This window comes from Manduca sexta, chromosome 26 (genome assembly GCF_014839805.1).
Source record: "Manduca sexta isolate Smith_Timp_Sample1 chromosome 26, JHU_Msex_v1.0, whole genome shotgun sequence".
NCBI classification, from domain to species: domain Eukaryota; kingdom Metazoa; phylum Arthropoda; class Insecta; order Lepidoptera; family Sphingidae; genus Manduca; species Manduca sexta.
Window position 1 is genome coordinate 12,173,086 of NC_051140.1, and position 22,711 is coordinate 12,195,796.

Genomic DNA, 22,711 nt, shown 5'->3' on the forward strand with positions numbered 1-22,711 from the left:
ATGACTACAGACAGAATATGATCAGAATGCTCATGGTTACAGACAGAATATGACCAGAATGGTCATGGCTACAGACAGAATATGATCAGAATGGTCATGGCTGCAGACAGAATATGATCAAAAGGCTCACGGCCACAGACAGACCAGATTAAATAAAATAAACAATTACGCACGTTCGCATTGTCAGCCTGAAGTGTTGCGCCACCGATTTGACTTCACATGACTCCAGTCATTCCTGTCTCCAATGATTTAGTTTCTAAGAAAACACCCTCTCCAGTGAGCCAAGCAGCAGGCATAACGAAGTTTTTGTTATGAATGTCGTGAATCGTACTAATGTGCAGACATCAATTCCATATGCATTCCCAACATATTTACTTCAACAGACGTAGACGTTGCCATGGTAACTAAAATCTGAGAATCTGGTAATTTTAATTTTGGCATTCAATGATTCATCACAGATTTATTCCGATAGTTCTCTTCACATTCGAATTCAATGTAACTTCAAATTATCATTTGTATAATCCCACTTCTGAATGTAAAACGCTCTTTTACAGTAAACATTATATTAGCAAAATAATTACAGAATACAATTTTAAACATTCTTTTGACAACGTCCAGCCAGAGAGAATAATAATAGAATAGTCGCCGCGTCACATATCTTCTCTTCTGCCAGCCTGCCCGCGCAGCCGAATACTTCCGGAAACGCCCGATGTCATCGGCTAGGATAGCGGCGCGTAACAATATATATATATATATAGTATCGTTACCAATTCGACGTAAACATAATTAAGTAGAATAAAATATTAACGCTTGACCTTCCGTAACTATTGGAAGCATACGATGACTAGACGAACTGAAGTGTAGACTTTAACCGAATATTGTCAAAAAATTAAGAGTATGCATGGACCATAAATGATCAAGTTGTTATGATGTCATATTTCACGGTAATAGTAAAATTTCCGTTTAATTGTGAGTGATAATAAAGGTTATTACAGGCTTGGTTGGAATTGTTAATACCCGGAACAAATCAGAAACCAGTTGACAAAAATAGCGTACACAATATGTTCATACTAAAATACATATGTGTGAGTATAAAAACATTTCAATTATAATATTTGCCCTATTGTGTTCCGTGTAGTGAAGTAGATTATTGCGGAAGATTTTCCATAATTCGAAAATGTATTATTTAAAATAATCTTCACAATGTCCATTCTGTAAAGTACGCTTATGGTATGCTACGTGGATATCAAAGTCAATATATTTGAACGGGGAATAAATGGAGTCGTTCCCTTTATGCTGGCGGAATAACTTTTCCATAAAACATTTTTACAGGTTTTTTGCGCTGCCATTACATTAGTGCATTGTATTTTAGATGATAAAGTCAAAGACAACACTAAGTAAGTAACTTGATACAGATTTTTGTAATACAGATTACTATTTTGTATTCTTTCTCCTTAGGTAATGTTGGGTTCAGAATTACCTATATATTAGTTTCAAATTTGAATAATAATAAATATTCTAATTCCGTATCTTCTACTTTATCTTTGCTACGGAACTATCGTCTCTTTTTATTTGAATATGGTGCCATGCATATAAATTAAAAAAAAACGAGGTTTGAACAGTTGGTTAAAGTTTAATAAATAACGTCAATTCCTACTTGCAAATTTTACACACAGTGATATATTCGCCCTAACGAGCGAACTGACTAACTTAACTAACGTTAAGATCAACTATTCATAGAAAGATGTTATGTCATCCAGTAGTTATTTGTTTCAATATATCACTGTTAAAATAAGGATAGTAATAAATTATTTTTTCTATAATAAATTAATAGCAATTTATAATAATGCAATTCTATGTATCTACTACTAAAAATTTAAAGAAGAAACGACCTTCCACAATATCAATACATGTACTACATTGATCTAAAGCATTATTAATAACACATGAATAATTTAAATTAAATACAACTTTTTGTACAGAAACGTGAGCATGACAACAAACCTCAACAATTATGCATACAAAAAGATGAATCGAAGAGCAGTGTTGATAATTGACAGTGATAATGCACTGAGAAATCGTGATTCAAAACGGAAGAATGTGGAAAGTCTGCGATACGAGGAGTACGACGAAGACGGCAAGAAGTTAAATGAATTCATGATGTATAATCTCGAAGATGTGTCCCGTTTTTTTAAAGCGTATCTCGGCACTGAGATATGCCATGTGAAATGCGAAGAGTAGAAAGAATCAGCCGAGAATCGACGCTACTACATCTGAAGGCAACCCAGATCTGTTCGTTATATCATCCAATGTCGTCTGTAAAAAAAATATCAGTAAATGAACTGTTAACACGTTTCGATCCTTTTTCTAAAGTTCCAATGGGTAAGGTAATATTGTTAATATGAATTTTAATCTGATTTTAAGACTCTGTATAAGTGAATTTGGTAATAAAACATACTGTTTCATAATCTTCAGTACTGTATGTTTCACTGGTAAATGTTGTAGTTTCAGTAGTTTCCGTGGTATAAATCTCGTCTATTATTGTATTACTGTTTGTGTCGTCTGTGGTAGTGAATTTCTTTTCTATTTCGTTATAGTTTTTCTCGGTGAATAGTTTGTCGTCATATTGGTTCTTTATAGAATGAATGCGATTTATTTCATATTCTTTAGTAATGCTATCATTTGCCAAAATTTCATTCGGGTGATTTGCAGATTCTTCCAAGTGATTCGTACCACGTTGTCTACCAAACAACCCAGATAAAGAAGGAACTGGAATGGATCTGAAAAAATAGAAATTACAATACAAGTACAGCACTCGAATACAAGTCTTAATATTATTTCCTATTTGGGGTGTAGATTTTCCATATGCGATAGACGCTGCCTTTTAAAAACAGTATAGCCAGTGTCATTGCTCTAATATTTTATTTGTGCCAGTTAGTTAGTTTTTGAAGTCTTTGGTTGTGGTGTGAATGATATTTTTAGTTAACATGGTGCATTCACATCATAAGACACATTTTTCAATTGTATTATGAATGAAACAACTGCTCCTTTGTCGCTACTACACTGTCAACCATAAAATTACAGGTTAACTGCATTTTTATCTTACAATTTTAATCCATATTAGTATTACAAAGCTGAAGAGTTTTTTATTTATTTGTTTGAACGCCCTAATGACAGGAACAGCTAAATCTATTTTGAAAGTTATTTCACTAATAGGAAGCTACATTATTCCTGAGTACTATCGGACACTTTTCACCCCAGGAAAATATTATCTAGAACAACTTTTTCACGAGGGCAGAGTCGCAGGCAAAAGTTAGTATGAATATAGAGTTAAACATCAATAAAACAAAAACTTACGATCGTAATCCCAATCCAACATTGAACGGAGTTTGAATTATAACCTTTGGCGAGTTATTATTTTGCCATAATCCAAGAGATAAACAAGATCCTGTGGTAAGCACACTGAGTGTGTATATAATTATACTCTGAAATTAAAAAATGCGGTACTATTAAGATCAATTAAGTAACGTTACATTGAATGCTTTTAATGCAATAAAAACTAAAAAGATACTCACCTTTAATAACTGTTGACGCATGTTGAAGATGTTCTGATATCAATCTCAAGATATTTTGATGAGATGATTAATACTTTAATAGTACAAACAGTTAAGAAGTGATTAATCCAAAAATAAAATTTCTGACCTACGTTCTACTCACTCGTGTCCGAAATAATGAATGAATTAAAGTTATTGGCAATGGTAGGTTTCCTGTTTGTTCTTGGAACGCAAATATTTCTTGGGTTTTTGCGCTAAGTACGTACAACACGTAATTGTGTGCTTTTATACTTGATGAGCGTTTATGATACTGTATTTTACATAACTTGCAAATAATTTCTTCTCGTTATTCTTTAATAAGTATTGGACAAAATTTAAGAACCTTGTACGTAATTTTCAGTTATTATGTTCCTACCTTATGTTTTTATTTTACGTTTACACTTACATTGTAATTGTGGTTCTTGTGAATTAAGAACGCCTTCACGTTTTCCAATATAATAATACTATGACTGAATATCATGCCTCTTATTCCATATAAGGCGTTATTATTTTTTTTGAACATTATAAATTACTAGGTGGTGCTCGCGGCTCCGCCCGCGTTAAAGATCTATGCTGGAGGAAAAGCTCTATTCTATATGAAACCTTCGGTGCACAAGTTTACCTCCCAATTGTCTTTTCATCTATTTCGATTACAACGGTAATAAGAAAATATTCCTACTTATAGAAGGCGTGGTGTGTTTACTATAAATACATTATTAAATGGGTATAACAATAAAATTTCCTATCTCTGTGTTCCCCTTCAACGACTTCTAAATGTGTCTAATAAATACGAAATAATATACATGGTGCGTATAATTTATACAAAAGTTTAATTTCTGTAATAATATTTACGAGTAGACGCGCACGATGAGGCGCGACTGCACACGATACGTAAGGGTCTCTCTCGGGGCCTGTATCTCGGTCTGAGTCGAATTTCTCGAGCACTAACAGGCCGCGTGAGTCGCGCCATGTCATTCAGCCTGTAGCGTCCGCGCTCCATCTGCAGTAAGCCGAGCCTTACGCCGCGCTTCAATGCCCTAGTGGAATAACCATAAGGATATTTTTATATTATTGCTATAACATTGACAAAAATAATTCTTATAGAATATTATGTATAGTAGATAGATAGATATTTGGTACGTAGAGCTAACCAGTGACACTTTCTTTCGAGTACTATTATTCCACTTTAATATGTTGGCGGTATATTTTTTTTTTGAGCGTGTTCTAGAAGGGATTTGTCTCGCATTTTACAACCAGTCTTCTGTTTGACGTCAATAAATTCCGTGTAAACCGTATCAGGTAAACCCACACAAAGTTTTGCCCCGCTTACAATTTGTGCTTCCGCTCTACTGTCGTACACTAGCCCTATATCAGAAGTCACCAGCAAACTAATATGCATTATGGAAAAGCCGTACAATATCTAATTAATAACAAAATTCTTTTTAATTGTAAATGGGTAACGTTTTTACGAATTCTAGGTAGTTGCCCAGAACTGGTTTGATATATCTACTTACATAACATTCTTATTTGTCACATACCTGGACACTTTACGGCTTATTTTGGGGTCACAGATACTATATTCCATTTTAATAAATTTAATTATTGTACGTGCCGACCAGCCCGTGTTTTTCATTAATTTTTTGATAGCAGATACCACGACTTCTCCAGTGTTGAACGAAACTGCCGGCTTAGGCATAGTTTATTTAATTACGTATTTTTAAATCTTGCTTAAAAACTGATGTTTAACGGAACTGGTAAATAATTGTTTCATTAGCTTTTCAAATCTAATGGACTAAGTCACATAAATTTTTCGGTTTTTGGATTGTAACGCATTATTTTCGAGATTTATTTAACAGTAAAAATACAAATGTTTCTCTTTAAATTATTATTTGAGTAATGCTTGTCGAACCTGCAGTCAAAGTCTTCTTATTTTCTGTCACTTAGAAAAAAGGCGTGATTAATTTATCTATGTCATAATTAAATAGAATCATGTTAAATTTTTTTTAATATAAAACTAGCTTATGCTCGCGGCTTTGCCCGCGTGATGGAGTTTTCCGGGATCAAAGTCCCGATATATACATATTCTCCCGGGATAGAAAGTAGTCTGTAGGTTATAGGCTACTTTCTATACCGGGAAAATAAATAGGGTATTAAACTATTTCCATACTAAATTTGATAAAAATTTGTTCAGTACATTTTGAGGAAATCGATCACGTACAGACAGACAGAATTTTAGATATTTTATTTTTTAAGATACACTAATATAACAACTGCATGTCACTCTGTCAGAGTTTTGTCAATATATTAAAGACGTCTCACATGTTTTTGTCTCAAACGCAGACTCATTTTTTGTCTTTTTTAAAAAGTCGCTATTATTTTTTTAATATTTTTTACATATAAGCCTTCTCCTGACAGTGACAAACACATAAAAGAAAGATTTATCCAATTTAGTGCAGTCGTTTGGAAGTTATGCGCGTACAAACATTTTGGTGATTTATTTTATTTATGTAGATAAACTTCGATTCTAGTTATTCTTTTCGATTTTTTTTAAGTGCCTTAAAATACTGCGCTGCTATGAATGTTAATTATTTCATGTGGCCAGTTTGTGTCCGCAATATTTAATTATTAAAAAAGTGTAAAATTATTTTATATTTTGATTAAGTTTGTAAAGCTAGGTTAAGCACTTATAAACAAGTTAGTATAAAAAGCGCCTATTGCTTATTTTACTTCTGAGCGTCTAATGCACATCGGAAAAATATTGCGAATAAATTGTGTTAAGGGGTTATTTGTAATGGCTGCCATACATGCTACGGTCTATCGGAAAGGTATACCGAAATGTGTGTGGGAATAGACCTGTGCAGATTTTTGAGCCTGAGCAGGCGACCGGCGCATTGTCGAAAATCAATTCTTTAAATTGATATCTGCGCAGGCATACCTGCACAGATGACCTCTCCGGTAGACCGTAGCGTGTATGGCTTACATAAGAACTATTTCTTATTTTTAAAATATGCAATGCGTCGTAACCCTGCCAATGTTAGTAGAGTGATTTGTTTTAATATGTCGATAATTTACTAAGGGCTTGTTACACAAGTTACAAGTAAGTTATATTAGACAGTTATCGTATTATACAGTATAGTGTCGATATTCCTCATTTTATTATCATTAATTTGGGAGAATAGGTTAGGGTCTGACTTAGTATTTGGTTTTACTTTTATGTGACGAGTGGCATTTACTAGGAAGGTGTGAAACAGGTTCTTATTCTATAATTTGTATTAATTTATAGTAAGCGTTGTGGATACTTTACGATGTTCGAAGGTCAGCAATGCAGGCTTCATACTGATATTTCCTAAAATTTAATTCACAGGCTAGTGTATATAGTCATATAAAATGTAAAGGCGTTTTAAGAAAAACTCATATTCTAAATGTAGTTAGTACTCCATGTTACACCCTAATTCGGGCGAAGGACGCATGGTCATATCATAGGGTCTTACATCTTTTTAATATGATAAGAGAGCAAGTCGCAAGCCTAATGGGAAGCCTGAAAGTCGGCCCCTATTGACAGGACGGCACGTCAAAGTACTCTTCGGCATACCTACATTATATAAGCAGATATAAATAATAGTTTCTATTTATTGCTATTCCTTCTTATCCAAACCATCCTCGCGTAGTCTTTTTTTCTAGCTACAACTTATTACAAATACTTAAACAATATCATGTTTTTTAACATTAGGCTATTTTATTACTATTAAGCTAGTAATCGCATAAAATCGCCAAGTGGGAGACGGGTCTTAAAGGCCTTAGTTATAAAAATGTTGTAAAAGGTTATTAAAGCAATATAATATTATGGCAAGTATTTATATTAAACTCGTATTTAAATTATAACTAAACAATTGGACTAATAAACTAATTACTGGCTTCTTCAGTTTTAACAGCAGCTTTCAATACATTTTCGAATTTATCGTTTCGTCATTAATGGTTAATTTCATTAAACAATCCTCATCATTAGATAAAAGATAATTGTAATAAGTCATCTGTAATTAAGACCAACAAACTACATATATTATGAATTGTTCATTTCTGCCTACTGAATGTGATTAGGATTATATTAAAATTGGTCGTCATTCTATATTAATGACAGTGACGAGACATAACGATAGTCAAATAATCCGGATTCCTGAATAGACAGTTAGATTTTTTATACAAATTAATGACGGAACGAACAAGTCGTACAGCTGATGGTAAGCGACTCTTCTGACATTGCACTGCGTCTGTCACTCTGAGACATTAGGATTTATTTTAACCGAGGAGAGACGCAACGATCCCTGGTGGGATGCTTCCGCCGGGTCCTTGCTCGATGGTCGGCTGGAATCCTTTGTCATCAGCTACGTAGGTGACAGTATACGTCACTCCGTCAGGGCCGACCCAAGAGTAGGAACCTTTCACAACAATGGACTCGTCATCTGTGCCTGCATTTATGACGTCACCCTGTTCTTCGCGCTTATTGCCGTCGCTTTGCTCGAAACTGAAAAGGAGTATTGTTGATTATATTAATAAAATTTATGGAATGTGATACCTCATTACTTAGAGGCCGAAATAGACCAAATGAAACAGAAGAGCATTGATTTGTTCATACGATAGACCAGATTGAATAAAATTATTGTATGTGTTTCTATATGTATGTGAAAATATAGATTGTATATACTCGAATTTGTGACCAGTATGTAATAGGTTCGCCTCCTCTCACACCAGACTCAAAGTACTACTAGGTTGGGTTTTTTTTTATTTATATCTAACTACCCCTTCGCGAATATGAACGCGAGTATTTTGTTTATGAGTACGTGTTCCCAAATCATCATTGTTTTGTAAGCTCTTCAAGGTTACAGTCTATGCGTTGTAAAATTTAATTAGTTCCAAATTAACATTCATTTTGAATTTTTGGCTACAATATACGGATAGGAATGTGGTAGGAATGGTGATGATTTTATACGTTTCTGAAGAAAATGTGGAATATTAAAGTGTTAAAATTGTTTCAAAGTGAAAAAAAAAGCAAATGAATGTCACGCGTTTATCCTCGAAGCGGTTGACAACGGCGCAACCAGGGCACTCACGTTATACTTTGAGTTCCCTCCCATGATGTGATATACTAAACGAGCCTATTACTTTATCAGGCACAAATTCTAGAGCCAGACTTCTCAAAATATATTGATAAAAATAACCTAATATTACTTTGACCGAGCGAGATCCAAACCCGGGATCGCGGAGTGCTATTGTACCGCACACGCATGGGGAACCGGGCTGGGTTCGCTTCTACTGACTCCTGTGATAGAGTGACCATGTGATTGTGGCTATAAAATATATGCGGTAGCTGCAAAAGGCGATAAGTGTTGCTTTTGCAGTTCAAATATCAAAGTTTTAACTTACGCGAATCTGTAAGAGCCGATTCCGTCGTTGTCGTTGTCATATCTTAAAATTTGCACATCCTCGTTTTTGGCTCCTTGCGGTGCAGTCCACGCGGCCGCGACCAACCCAAGGATCACAAACTGAAATCCATAAAAACGATTACACGCATACCGCAGATGATTTCATCACCACACTTTAAATTCACTTGTAATTTTTAATACTGACCAATTTAAACATTGCGTACTGTTGAACTGATCACGCTAACTTCAAATGTGTTTGTTTGAGTTAACTAAACCCTTGTTATATAGTTTTCTCAATATTTGTATTGCGACATACATCTATTAAAAGATGTACATAAACCGATACTATATTTTTTCGTATGCGGTCACACATAATTATGAAGGTAAACCGCGAAATATTTGAGGACATCTTTGACCTTTAGAAATTTTAATTTAATTACATGCGTACCGCTTTTGTTCAGCATAGCTCATTTGCTTGATTGACGGCAATCAAGTAAGGTTTTGTTTTATGTTGAAATAAACTATATATTGTATACATATTAAACAGGATTAGTTACATGATATGTTATCTTACTTACATTATAAATGCAAAAGTTTGTGAAAATGTTTCTTTGCTATAATTAAACGCAGAATAATCTGAACGGATTTCGATGAAATTTAGCACACAGATGGACCATGACATTTTTTATGCCGATAATTCACTTTTATGGGAAATAATAGAGTTTTTCATCTGGTTTTTTAAATAATAGTGCCGTCGTTTACGGTATATTGTAGCGGGAAAGGCATTGTATGCGGCGACGCTGCGTGTTTCATCCAGTGTGATATATTGTAGACAAACTCTCCATACATTTTAGTTTAAACTTGTGATTTTAGACTGTTCTATATTTATATATATCGCATAAATAAGTAAATTATGTCTAGCTATGCATGTATATTTACTATTTAGATACATATTTTGATTCTCATTTTGTTTCCTGTCTTGATATTTATATTGTACGTTGATTATTTGGGTATATCCGGAAAGTATTACTTATTAGAACTTAACTTAACTTATTATTAGAAATTACTAGAATGTTCACTGAGTATCGTAGACATGGTAAAGAATCTATCAAAGTGGCTCATTCTGAGTATTTCTATCAAATATTGCTGACATCATTCTAACAAGCGTCGTGTGATGCAAGGTCTTTCAATGTTCGCCATTATGTTTGTACTTGGTCCAATTTAAAATATATTCAGCCCTCTTTTACTAGAAATAGGACCAAATAATCCCATTCATTAATTACCTTAGCACGGGGTGGTGCCTTGACAAGAGCTGTTAACTTCCCACTTACATCTTCAGTCGATGGTATCTTTGGACTGCATCATTATATTACAGGCATTTGCAATTCATATTGATGAAATCTGTTCTTTGTTTTTGTTTGTTTCAAAAGTTCTTTGTGTAGTATTTCCTAATACGTCATTAGATACCCATGTTTCATAAAACGAGGATATTATGATACGGCGAATTCCAAAGTCCGCCCACAATATCATTACGTGTGAAAACATTAACGAAAAAGCTAATGAGTTTATATTATATAAAATATGTTTTTCAACAAAAAATAACACTGAATTCAAAATCACTATACATTTAAAAACTATTTTTATTTTACTTATTAGGAAATTTAAATAATAATCTTAATGTTTATGTACCAAGGAATAAACCTTTGGAGTCGGTGCCTGATTTTTCATGCAAATTTGGTACACGAACTATCTTCCTTTTGTTAGGTACCTATTAAAATTTAATGTGTGTACTATAAGTTTATGTTTTATATAATTGCGTAGGCGGCTCGTGCATCCACGATTACGAAGGATGAGACTAGGGATGAACAAAAACCTTTTGATACTGAAATATAATTGACTTAATACAAATTGCGATAGTAATGATGTTTGATTGTTAAAGTATACGACGTAACCATTGAACGAATTTGAATTTTGGCGTACCATGACCTGGATTAACATATTTGTTTAGGCTCCTTTTTATTATAAAAAAGCAAGACCTAATATCACTTTAAAGTTTAGTTGAAAATATATAGGTAAGCATAATATTTATTATTATTTTGTACAATGTTATTTTTCGCCTCACCTATTATAAAGATCAAAAGAAATTATAATTTGCGTTCGAGATAGCAAGAAGAAAAATATTTAAATCTATCGGAGTCTAAGGTTAGGTACAAATGTTATTATTCAAACATAAAGAAACTATATTTGAATTCTCTGCTGCTAGTTTTAAAATGCGTGAATTCGATTAGCAAAACATGAACTAAATTTTAAAATGTTTGATAAATCTATACATAAAATAAAATAATAAATTTTCCGTGACTCTACATTAAATACTAAATAAACTGAAAAACGCGAGGGGAACCTAACTATATAAAAAATAACTATTGAAACATTAATCTGCCTTTATTTTCTCAAATATTCGTTAGCGTATCACGTCGAAACTAAGTAATTCGAACTAACATCTAATAAGTCAAAAATGCTTTGTTTTGTGCAACATACAGGATAAGTTAGGGACAGATGGACACACAGGGGACGTGGGCCTGACGCAGTGCGCGTGTTTGTTATACGGGGACTTGTATCAGAAAGGGTATACTAGGTAGGTAACTAAGTCCACGCAAACGAAGTAGTGGCTAAAGGTAGTTGAGTAATATTTTTCACTGCTTAAACTTATTATTTTTAATTTATACTCATTTACACTATCAATGTACGGGTTTAGGGATTTGATTTACTTATTTATTATGTGATACATGAGTACGAAATATTTTGATGATTGTGGATGAAAAAAATTGTTTCATTTTCTTGTATGTAGATGAAATATGGTATACTTTACACTCTGTATTTACCTATACTGTAAGTTGTATCGTATTAAGAAATTGTTATCTTTTTATGTACTTATAAATGATTGAATAAAAAGCGAATTATTTTAAATAATTATTTTAATTAATACTTAACGTCCACGCCATACATAAATATTATATACAGCTTATTACATTTCACTATTTACAGGAATCGATATAATTTGCCCTAAGGAACATGGTACTGGATGATCATCCAAGGAGTGAAGCCACAACTCCGGGCGGGATGGCTCCTCCGACTCCTTGTTGGATTTGTGGCTGGAAACCATTTTCATCAGCAATGTAGGTGATTGTATATGTGACGCCATCAGGACCGACCCAAGAGTACTGCCCTTGCACGGTCATGGCTTCGTTCTCCGTTCCCTGATTTTTCAATTGCCCTTGTTCTTCATGTTTGCTGCCGTTGGACAGTTCCCAGCTGAAAGATAATGCTTAGTTGTTACAAGTTCATTGCATTTAATACAAAGTCTTGCAGGTGCATAATGCTTACGCAAAGTTATAAGATTCAGGTCCAACGTTGTCAGTTTCGTAGCGGAGAACTTGTACATCTTGAAGGTTTTGGGGAGCAGCCGACGCGGCGGCGACCAGAGCTAGTACCACGATCTGAAACAATCCTCCACTGTTATGCACGTTCATTGTTAGCATTACCATTCGAATTGTTGGTACTGACCACTTTCATTTTTTATTGTTTACAACAACCGTCTTGTTCAAAGATCGCTTGGTTTGTGGGATGATTACGTATCCATACGTTTCTCTTATATACGTATGTATTTCTTTTAATCCCTGGTTGCAACACAACGACTGGGCAGACGAGCCGTTTCTTATTACGGTACTGCATAAGACAGCATCAGTTGGCATACCCAAAGGTTAACAATTGATATAGCCACAATCTAAGCACACGTGTTTGTAAACATTTAATTTGAAGCATGCAACACTTTTAGTAATATTTTTTGTGTAAATGTCAATGATAATGTGAATTTCAGTAGATTATAATCTCGTTTTTACGTATAATGCATTGTTATTAAACGTTTATCGAGTAAAAGTTTACTGGAACATTAATAAATTATTTGCTCGTCTTATATTGCTAAACATCTTACAATATCTATAATTAGTGATTTGATGCCGTGTAATCTGTGTTCGATTGACGTTCTTTGTACATATTTCTATAGAAAATATGCTATTTATTCGTTGTTGACCCGAAATTATATGAAACAAAAGAAATTTGATGCCTTATATTTTTTAACCATTAATAAAGTTTATATAATTAATGGCTGTAAAATATAATTAAGTAGTTTCAATGGTGCAATTGTGCTGGTTAACACTCATAATGTGGGTAATTAATTAGCTTCTGTTTTGATTATTTAGTTAACACTCTTTGAGGAATATTTTATATTCATGAATATAAACGATTCACGAGTTATATGTGAAGAATTAAATAAAGAGGTCTATGAGGGAAATAATTTTGGACGAGAGAAAGCTTGTGTTCGCAGAAGTAATGGTTCAGTTGACGTGTGTTGTAATATGTTATATTTTTATTTGAAAGCTGTACATGGATCGGGTGGGGCTCTACCACACAATATTTCCGTTTACATAATAACATTGTGATCTGTGTTCAAATATTTTTTACAACGTAATATATAATGTTAGTATTACAATGGATGGATTTCCGCTGTGGTAGATTCCAATAACTAAATATGTTTAAAACAACATTTCATCAAAGATGTAACACGCATATTCATTAAAAAAAAATATTGTCAGTCTTAAGAAGTCTACAATCAATTAATTGTTAGTTAGTCAAAATTTATTTTGGGAGTATGTTTGAACTCCTAAAACGCCCCGACTACGCCCGCGACATGTCATACGTTAAAACACGAAGGCGGTAGTTAAATCAAATAAAAGACCCACTACGCCTATATTCCTTAAGGAGTAGGAACTGGTCTCATTAGGCACTTTACGCAATGCACGTTCCGTTCCATGAGATCCATAGGAGGCGAAACATTTTGCCATATCAGGCGAGGCTATCAATAGTTTAATAAAGTAAAGTATAAATCATTATACAAAATTTATTGACTTTCCACCTTATTTATTAAAACTGGTATCAATTTATTTCATGACCTTGGTACGAGTAATTTCTGATCGATGGGGTTACGTGTAGACAGATTGATTGCTAAGCTAACCTATCGAAAGCAGAAAACATTCTGTAAAATCTTGGTTCAAGTTCGCGGATTGAATTGATGGTAGGTTAAATTCTAATTGTCATCTTACATATCTGAATCATGTTATGTTACGCATCATCTAACAGCGACATTCGATGTTCAAATTGCCAAAGATGTTGAATGTCATGTGAAATTCTACGGACACCCAAGTCTTACATTTGTTTTTAAAAAATACTTAGAAAAAATAAAAAAAATATGATGTTATTGTTATTGTATTGTAGTATAAGAGTAGCTAGTAGGTAGAGTATTGTACTGTCGCGAAAATAAATCAAAAAGGTATTTCAGGGTTATAATATAGTGGGTATGTTGGAGTAACTTCGCGTCACGGCAGACGATTTCTGTTCGCATGCGCATATAGGGAACGTACACAAAGAAAGATCTATATCTAGTGGCGCAATCTGAAGAAGTGAAATATAAATGTATTTGATGATAATTATGTATTATTGTATATCTGGACGCCCCAACACATAAACATAAACAGGTCAAATGATGTATAATTCTAATGCGTTTCTAAAATGATTAAGTACTTACTTACATTTCATGGTTATGTAAAAAACGAGAAAAAATCATGATTTTTTTTAAAAAAGCATACAAAAGTATGAGGTCCAAAAGCATTTAGAAATGTTTCTTAATGAAATTTCTGAAAGTAAATAATATTCTTAGTTAATATTCAATACAAGCAAAGATGTAATTAAGTGAAAATAACCTTATATTTTTGCTTCAATAACACCCAAAAAACTGTCTCCAATATAAAAAAAAAATATTCTGACCACGTGGCCTATCAATAATTATAATTGGCCGCAAATTATATTTTATAATTTTTGTCATATTCACAATTATTGTAACTAACCGTACGTATGGAAAGATTTATTTTTTATCCACGCTGTGGCCAGCTCGTGCATGTTCCTCATCTAATAGGGTAGATTATGATGCAACAATACTGTAAGTACCTACAATAATAAAATTGAAAATTTCATGATCAAGGAAAATATAATAAAAGTAAACTTAAAAATTGAAAGCAACTTTAGGCTGTTTAAAACAATGATATTCCAAAAAAAAAAAATTACAAAATCTAGCAAAATATATCTGAAACGAAAAAAATATTGAGAAAAGTATAAATATAGAGATAGCTGGCTTAGAATGGTTCGTTCTAAATGAATATTAAAAGTGCTCTAAATAAGTTAACGGATGAAATAGTAAAAGTGACTCAAAATTTGCCAAATATGCCCATTGTCCCTAAATAAAAGCATCAGTTAAATCCATTTAAGATTATAACATATAGAAAATGTGACGAAGGTTGCGTGTACTCATCCGATGACCTCTGAGTTCGTTCGCAGATGTTATTCGGAAGATGATGGTTGGTTTACTGATTAGGTAACTAATTTAAGTTTTATTTCAATAACATTAAGGTCTATTCACGAAAACGGCTGGATAATATCAAGGTTTTTATGTTCCATTAACATTTTACACCGAATAATAATGGTGTCCAATTGGTTTATGATGAGAATTGTTAGCAATGCTGGGAACAAATTTCTGAGAAATTAACCATTTATTTTATGCTATAATTAAATTTATATGGACAGAAGTCTAACGAATCTTTCTAGCATAATATATAATTTTTTAATAAAGGATATTGTATAATTGTCATTTCAGCTTTATTTTCGTTGCAATTTTAAAATTTGTTCTTTCCTAAAAATCTGATTTGCATGAAATTTTGAAAAGCTTTATTTTATACTGACTAGAAATAAGATCTGTAATTTTTATAAGTTTAATGAAACAATAAATAAAGCTTCCTTTTATTTACTTGAACGATATCTTCGGTCGTAAATTGTTTTCCGTAACCATAAAAATTCCATGTTTTAGCTTTAATTTGCATTGTACGTATCATTATGACTCAGTTTGTATGTTACTTATTGCTATACCAGGATAAAAAAGATAAGCGAAATACAATTTAAATGAAATAACTTTGGTGTAATCTATAATAATATTATTCATTAGGTTTCTTGAATTCAGAATAGAGTTTAGTATTTTTTATTAGCAATAAATACTGCAGTAAACGTAACAAAGAATGAATCATAAAAGTAAAAAACACTATAAAATAATAATTGAAAACAAATGTTTACATATAGTAAAAAAATATTTCAAATAGACTCGCATTTAAGTGTTACCAAAAATCATTTTTATTGCACAAAATTTTTGTTATGTTACTACGGGTATTATCGTTATATTTCATGGTTTCTTCACAGTTGTAAGAAGTTACAAAATTCCGTGAATGTATTTTATGCCGTCTCGAAACCCTAACTCGACCCTAACCGGTACCTTATGTCATAGTGTGTTGAACTTACCACACTGCGAAATCGACCCCTGACCCTTGACAACTTTCCTTATTCGTCGCAGAAATAATAGGTCAATGTTTAATTAAGTCATGAGAATAACTTATTATTGTTTACTTAAAAAGAAAAATTAGATCATAGAACGTTGACTTTTAACTTCATGCTTTTTACTCAAAAATGACACCACTAATTATAGTGCTGTATTGTGTTACAACATTAAAGAAAATATGATCTTTGATTAGTGTTTGTGATACATCAATTCTACTCCAAGATTACGCTATATTACGCTCCAAATTCAGATATGGATACCTATTTGTATTTTAACAGTATCTTGTATGTAGAGAATCTATTGTTTAAATAGTTTGACCTCGTGCCATTTATTCTATAGTAGAAGGAACTATTGGGTTATAGGGAATACGCACTAGCAGCGCAAAGTGTTGTTTTAATGATTATTATGAAGAAACAACATTTTAACGAGGCATTCTTATGAGTTTTGGGAAGCGAGGACCGTCAATAAGGGAGGTTATCTAAGGTCTATTTCACTCACGTCTTACAACACGCCACGCCGCCTTTGTTATAATGGAATTGTAGTAGAACAGAGTTGTGTTTGCACATTATTTATATATAATTAAAATATAAACATCAATAACTTCTATTAGTAATGGTATAGGAAAAATAACGAGAGTCCGCGAAGTTTATAAAGATTGTTAAGTTTATTTATTTGGGATTAATAATTATCAATATAAATTCCATTCATTTTCATTCCCTGAGTTATCTATTCACCCCGTCGTTACACGATACCCGTTATACTGTATCGTTTTAAAATGTAACTTATCGCCAGTTTCTTTACCTAGCTCATTACTATTTGACTTTGATAACCAGGTATTATGTAAACGTAGTTATGTTGCGTTGATGGGGTCAAGTTTGATGCAATAGAATAATATTTATGTATTTAAGTGCACGGCATCGATTCGGTAATATAAAATGAATCTTCGTTAAATACAATGCTATGTCAATCAATAAGCGAATGTGTCGATATATTCTAACTAATTACGCTCTACCACAGTATTTGTTTCATAATATTAATTGTTTTAAACGGTTTAAGAATTGCATCGATTTGTGATTGCCAAGAATATATAGATACAAGTTAATGACTAACAGTCTTACTTATAAACTTGTTTAAGCGTTAAGAGGCGGTTAAGAATTGTTTAAATAGCTGTCAAAAACAACATCGGTTTCCTAGTTTAAACCTTATTAAGAGGCAAGATGTATTGACTTACAGCTGATAAAGTAAATTTGTGTTTTGACTAAGCATAGCTTTGCGAATTTTTTATAGGTAAGACTGTAAATTATTAAAATTAACCTTGTCTCATACCCATCTATTTCAATATCTATACCCTTTGCGATGTTTGCGGATGTAGCAAAATTATATTGCGACCTTCATTTTTTTAACAACAATATTGGTTTTTTAAAAGTGGCCTCACCGGTCAGAGATAAATGTGAAGTGCGTTCATGTATTATTTACATATCGGAAAATATTATTATTACAAACGGTTAGTTTGTTTGTATGTTTAAATTTATTTACTAAGTGCAGGTAATACCATTATTATCCAAAATTTTAACGAAACAGGCAGAAAAAATTTCATATTTAGTAGCGTGATGGAGGCGGGGGGAGCCGTAATGCGTAAAATTAAACACTTTTAAACTTTTGCCACATATACCAGCGGCTAGGTGCGAGAAGAAAGGAGGAAGATGGCTTTGTTGGCGTGTGGTTTATGTTGAAATGACTTTTTCGCTTTCGCCCGGTGTCTAAGGCACGAGCATATATACGAGGCCGGAGCATATTTAAAATTGGCTAATTTTGAATATGCTCCGGGTGGCAAGAACCCACGCTACGCCACTAGTACTTAGGTATTTTAGGTAAAAAAGAAACTATTTATTAGCCATGAAGATAGCGGGAGTTTATAGAAGTTCCTATTACGTTCGTATAGCGAGACATTTATAGAAGATCGAACAAGTACTAACCAACCACTTACCCTGATAAATCTTTACTTTTCCTCTTTAATTACGACACTGAATTTATCTTCGGCAATTATGAGCGTTTAAGTCACTTAATAACGACCACTCACTCTCTAAATATCACCTTATAGATATTGAAGGAGAAATAATGTGGGGATTTTTATTAGAGCAACAGGAGCCAAAACGTACGATTTTTTAATTTTTTGTCTGTTTGTATGTCTGTATGTATGTACCCGCATCACGCAAAAACTACTGCATGTATTAAATGCACTTTTTACCAATTTATTTGTAGAGATCTAACTTAAAACACAGGCTAAATTTTATCTCGGGAATATATAAAGCGGAACTACTATTCCGATAAAAAAAATCACACGGGCGAACCTACGAGTTTAAGCTACAAAGTATTTAAATAAAAGTAATTATATTTTTTCCGACAGATAGACGGAGCCGCCAGCAATAGCAAGTTTTATGCAAGTTAAAAGTAAGTATCCAACTAAAATTATCTCTTATACAATGTCATTAGTACAGACCATAAAATGAACGTCAGATAAGTAAACAATTGCGTTCTACCAAACATTTTAAGTGCACCCAACTTTACTTAAGATATTTCTGTCTTGAGATGATGTGGATAGACAACGTCGGGCAATTTCAAATAAAATGTTTTCCTTTTGAGGTTGAAGGACTCATTATCTGACTGAGTACACTATACCCGTAGCATTTTAATGGTAGAGTAGGCAAGTAAGCAGCTACTGTGATGATTAATAATCCCTAATACTGATAAACATCCACATAAAACTAGGAATTGTGGATATTGTTTACGGAGGAGGTAATAAATATTAGTCTTCGAGGAGTCTTAACGAACGTAATTCATCCTAAAAGTTGCAAATCAGTTGTATAAGGCAGTTGCTTCAAACAAGTTGAGGGTTTATCCAGTAGTCAACATTTACTAAGATTATTAACATGAATCCACGATTTTCATTCTATTAGTTTTCAATAATAATAACAATTAACAATATGGCATCAATGAGTCTGATGAGAAATGAGTATGTAACATGTAACCTTCTGCAGACGACCCAATGGCTAGTGATTTTAGATTGTAAATTGCATCGGACGGTGGTTACCTCACCGCGTGATTTGTGGGCGGTCGGCAGACTTGCATCTGCTGGTCATGGGAAAATGGAATCTGTGAGACCTTTGACCTGTTTTTGAATATCGAACGTCTTCGGATAAGGATGCACGGATAAACTTGTATTTATTGTTTAACCTTCGTGGAGTTTTTGTAGCGCTATGCATTTGCGGATGATGATTATAATATTTACAAAAAGTATTTTTTTTGTAAATATTATAATCATTCAAAAACTGTTTCTTGTTCAACGTGTTGTATGCTTTGGTAATTGAATTATTTTTGGCGTATAAAGTTTTATTATTCTTGTGAACTGAAATTGTAGAGTTTTTCAGTGTCAACATATCTGTGTAACTTTTTCGGCTATTATTTAGATCAGTAATGAGTCATGATTCAGTTTCATTATATTATATTGCCTAAAATCAATTCTCTCTCTAAAGATTACCCGCAACGTTCATTGTCTTTATCTCTAGAACGAGGCGACAACCCTGTCTAATTCATCTTCTGTAAAGCACAGTAACATCATGCAGTAGACTCGACGACGGTCTAAATGGCTTTCTTTCATTGGAGACATGTAATAACTGTCTTCTTCACGCGCGTACCGCTCTAGGTCAATCTTACAAGGCTGTGTGAATAAAAATCTCTTTAAGTCTTATGTCATCTCAAAATAAAGTATTGGTTTTAGGTATCTACCAAAACTGCGGTTTTAAAACTGAGTTTTTATCAGTGTCAGCGTTATTCATTTCCTTGAGAACATCTATACTTGAGAATTACATTTGCGATATTGTGCTAAAACAATATCGCAAATGTAATTAGATGGATCAGATGGTCGATAAAATTATTGCTTTTTTAATTCCATTTATTATGTAACGATTGTGTAAGTATTTTTTACTACACAAGTTCTTTTTGAAAGAAATCAAATTAAATATACTTTTGGACTATTTCAATTGAAAGGCTAAGAAAATTATAGTACTTTGTTCCTTCTAAACGATTTCAAAGAAGTTAAACGATAACAGCTGTTAAATGTAGCTACCTTTGCGACCCCTTCATCGTAGCAAACTAGTTCTTCGAAATGACTGTTTAGTTTGGCTTTAGGATAAAGAAAATAATTTCTTAGCTCATTGTAGCGACCTAAATGCTGAAAACGATTTTATTGTTATTAATTTTGGTAGCAATATGCAAAACGAACTATGTGTTTCATTTGTTTACATATAATCGAATTGTTGAGCATGTTGAGGAAAATCGTAGTATCTAGTCATTTTGTTAGGCAGACAAAAATTTAATTAAGACATTTTTAAGTATACACTTTAATTCTTTGAAGACTGACCGACGCAAATCCTGGTTAAAAAAACCGATAGCGGTTGTTGTTTATGAAATAAAAAATGTAGAGATACGACTCGTTAGCCTTGAGCAGGTTGAACTAAACGCAACAAAAACAATTTCAACATGTTCTTCAATTTGAAATGATAGGGAAATATTTTACAATTAGAATGCTACGAAATCGACGACGAAACGAATCAATGATTAATCTTCTAAATACTTACCGACGTTTTATCTCCATTGATCAATGACAAATACGATAGAATTTCTTAGTTAATATATAAAATAAATTTATTTGTATGTGTAACAAACATCCAAATACTTTTATCGAAAAAAATATATCTTTAAATTGTAAACTAAATATTTTTAGTCGAACAATCAATAATCTGAACCGAATACAGATGTGGTGTTTCAGATCGTTTTGTAACACTTACAAATTATGTTTAGGATAACAGCTTTATACTCGAAGTATTAGATGTGTTATAAAAGCAACCGTTTTTGCCAGCTCAAGTCTGTCCATAATGTAATAAGAGGCGAACATGTCGCTATCTTAATAGCTACAAATTCGAAACCGGAACATTAGATGCGCCTTTTCAATATAAAAATTCAGACAAATTTCGTTGCCTGAATTAGGAATTAAGCTAAGAGATTCGTGGTTACAGTGAATGGGTAATTGGCTCTAATGCTATAATTGTCTTCAGAAATTATCCGTGAGGAATCATTAGTAGGTATAGAAAAAAAATAAGCAGTAAATACTTCTGCATCCACAGAACCACTTTTCCTCATTGTGTCTTGCGGGAATTCACTCGGAAAGATTCGTCTTAATTCTACATCTTCGCTAAAATATAAAATATAATATGAGTCTTAAAATTACACAGAAATTAAATATTTTATATTAATAGTAAAAAGTTTTTAAATCACTCACTATGTATATATTACACCACAACTTTCGTGAAAAATAGAAAGAAGGACCTAAAATTTTTATGTTATTATAATGTGACATCTAGTTCAAGCTAAAAATGCATCACCTTTACAAACTAATTAACTTACAAGATGCAACGGATTTAATGCTTTTTTAAACATTATTTGAGAGTCTCGCCGCGCCAGTTTGAGTCAAAATGTCAAAAATAAAAAGTTATGGCATTACGTCATAAAATATAACACCAATAAAATGCTATCGCATGATTGCTTTGTAAATAATAAAACATGAAATATAATATTTTTCACTCAAAGGTTAGAAGGGTCAGGGAAATTTGTATTACAAAAAAAAAACATATTTTTTTGTGTCAGAAGGGGAAGATAAAAAATCAGTAAGGTAGCTAATGATGAGTAACCGACATTACAAACCTATAATAAAAATTAAAGTTATACCTGGTATCAGTATTTCTGCCATACACCTCTAACAAGACGACGAAGACGACTTTTTAATTGTCCGTTTTCACTTAATTACTGTCTTTTGCTTGTCACTTGTCCATCGACCGAGATATCATTTTACCTTTGTTTTTTTTTCAAGTTTAAACATGTTATTAGTCATTTCAGACCTGCTGGTTCGCACTTTAGCTTGTTAATTTGTTGAGCTACATTGTTCTTATACGCCGCCTTAGCTCACTGCGTGTCCGGTTTTATGGAGCTGTTTAAAATGATTACTGAACTGATATGATTAAAATACCTGTTTTCTAAATACGGATCAAGTGTTTTAAAATGTTAAATGGATGGAGCCATGACACATTGAAATATGTAATGAGAATTAACCTTATTCCATTAAGGCGTTACAGAAATTGTGTCATTAAATA

The 22,711-nt window shown here is 32.8% G+C and overlaps 4 protein-coding genes and 1 long non-coding RNA gene across 5 annotated transcripts; 1 reads left to right on the forward strand and 4 right to left on the reverse strand.

The window, feature by feature from the left end:
* The first annotated feature begins 834 nt into the window (after positions 1-834).
* LOC115442523 lies at positions 835-2,241 on the forward strand. Its single transcript, XM_030167573.2, has 3 exons — positions 835-1,085; positions 1,333-1,397; positions 1,983-2,241. Exons 1-3 carry the CDS (start codon positions 1,062-1,064, stop codon positions 2,239-2,241), a joined length of 348 nt encoding a protein of 115 aa, XP_030023433.1. The 5' UTR covers positions 835-1,061.
* LOC115442512 lies at positions 1,614-3,978 on the reverse strand. Its single transcript, XM_030167556.2, has 4 exons — positions 3,576-3,978; positions 3,358-3,485; positions 2,459-2,780; positions 1,614-2,316 (listed from the first exon to the last, which is right to left on the reverse strand). Exons 1-4 carry the CDS (start codon positions 3,594-3,596, stop codon positions 2,248-2,250), a joined length of 540 nt encoding a protein of 179 aa, XP_030023416.2. The 5' UTR covers positions 3,597-3,978; the 3' UTR covers positions 1,614-2,247.
* A 425-nt stretch (positions 3,979-4,403) lies between these two features.
* LOC115442544 lies at positions 4,404-5,512 on the reverse strand. Its single transcript, XR_005113108.1, has 2 exons — positions 5,132-5,512; positions 4,404-4,630 (listed from the first exon to the last, which is right to left on the reverse strand). It is a non-coding gene; the product is annotated as an uncharacterized LOC115442544 (long non-coding RNA).
* Positions 5,513-7,889: 2,377 nt separating this feature from the next.
* LOC115442540 (pupal cuticle protein 20-like) lies at positions 7,890-12,667 on the reverse strand. Its single transcript, XM_037443121.1, has 5 exons — positions 12,578-12,667; positions 12,398-12,510; positions 12,103-12,325; positions 9,015-9,133; positions 7,890-8,115 (listed from the first exon to the last, which is right to left on the reverse strand). Exons 1-5 carry the CDS (start codon positions 12,584-12,586, stop codon positions 7,890-7,892), a joined length of 690 nt encoding a protein of 229 aa, XP_037299018.1. The 5' UTR covers positions 12,587-12,667.
* Positions 12,668-19,990: 7,323 nt separating this feature from the next.
* LOC115442542 lies at positions 19,991-22,079 on the reverse strand. Its single transcript, XM_030167596.2, has 5 exons — positions 21,969-22,079; positions 21,844-21,890; positions 21,675-21,756; positions 20,632-20,736; positions 19,991-20,223 (listed from the first exon to the last, which is right to left on the reverse strand). The coding sequence occupies exons 1-5, from the start codon at positions 21,999-22,001 to the stop codon at positions 20,068-20,070; spliced, it is 423 nt and encodes a 140-aa protein (XP_030023456.2). The 5' UTR covers positions 22,002-22,079; the 3' UTR covers positions 19,991-20,067.
* Between the last annotated feature and the right edge of the window lie 632 nt (positions 22,080-22,711).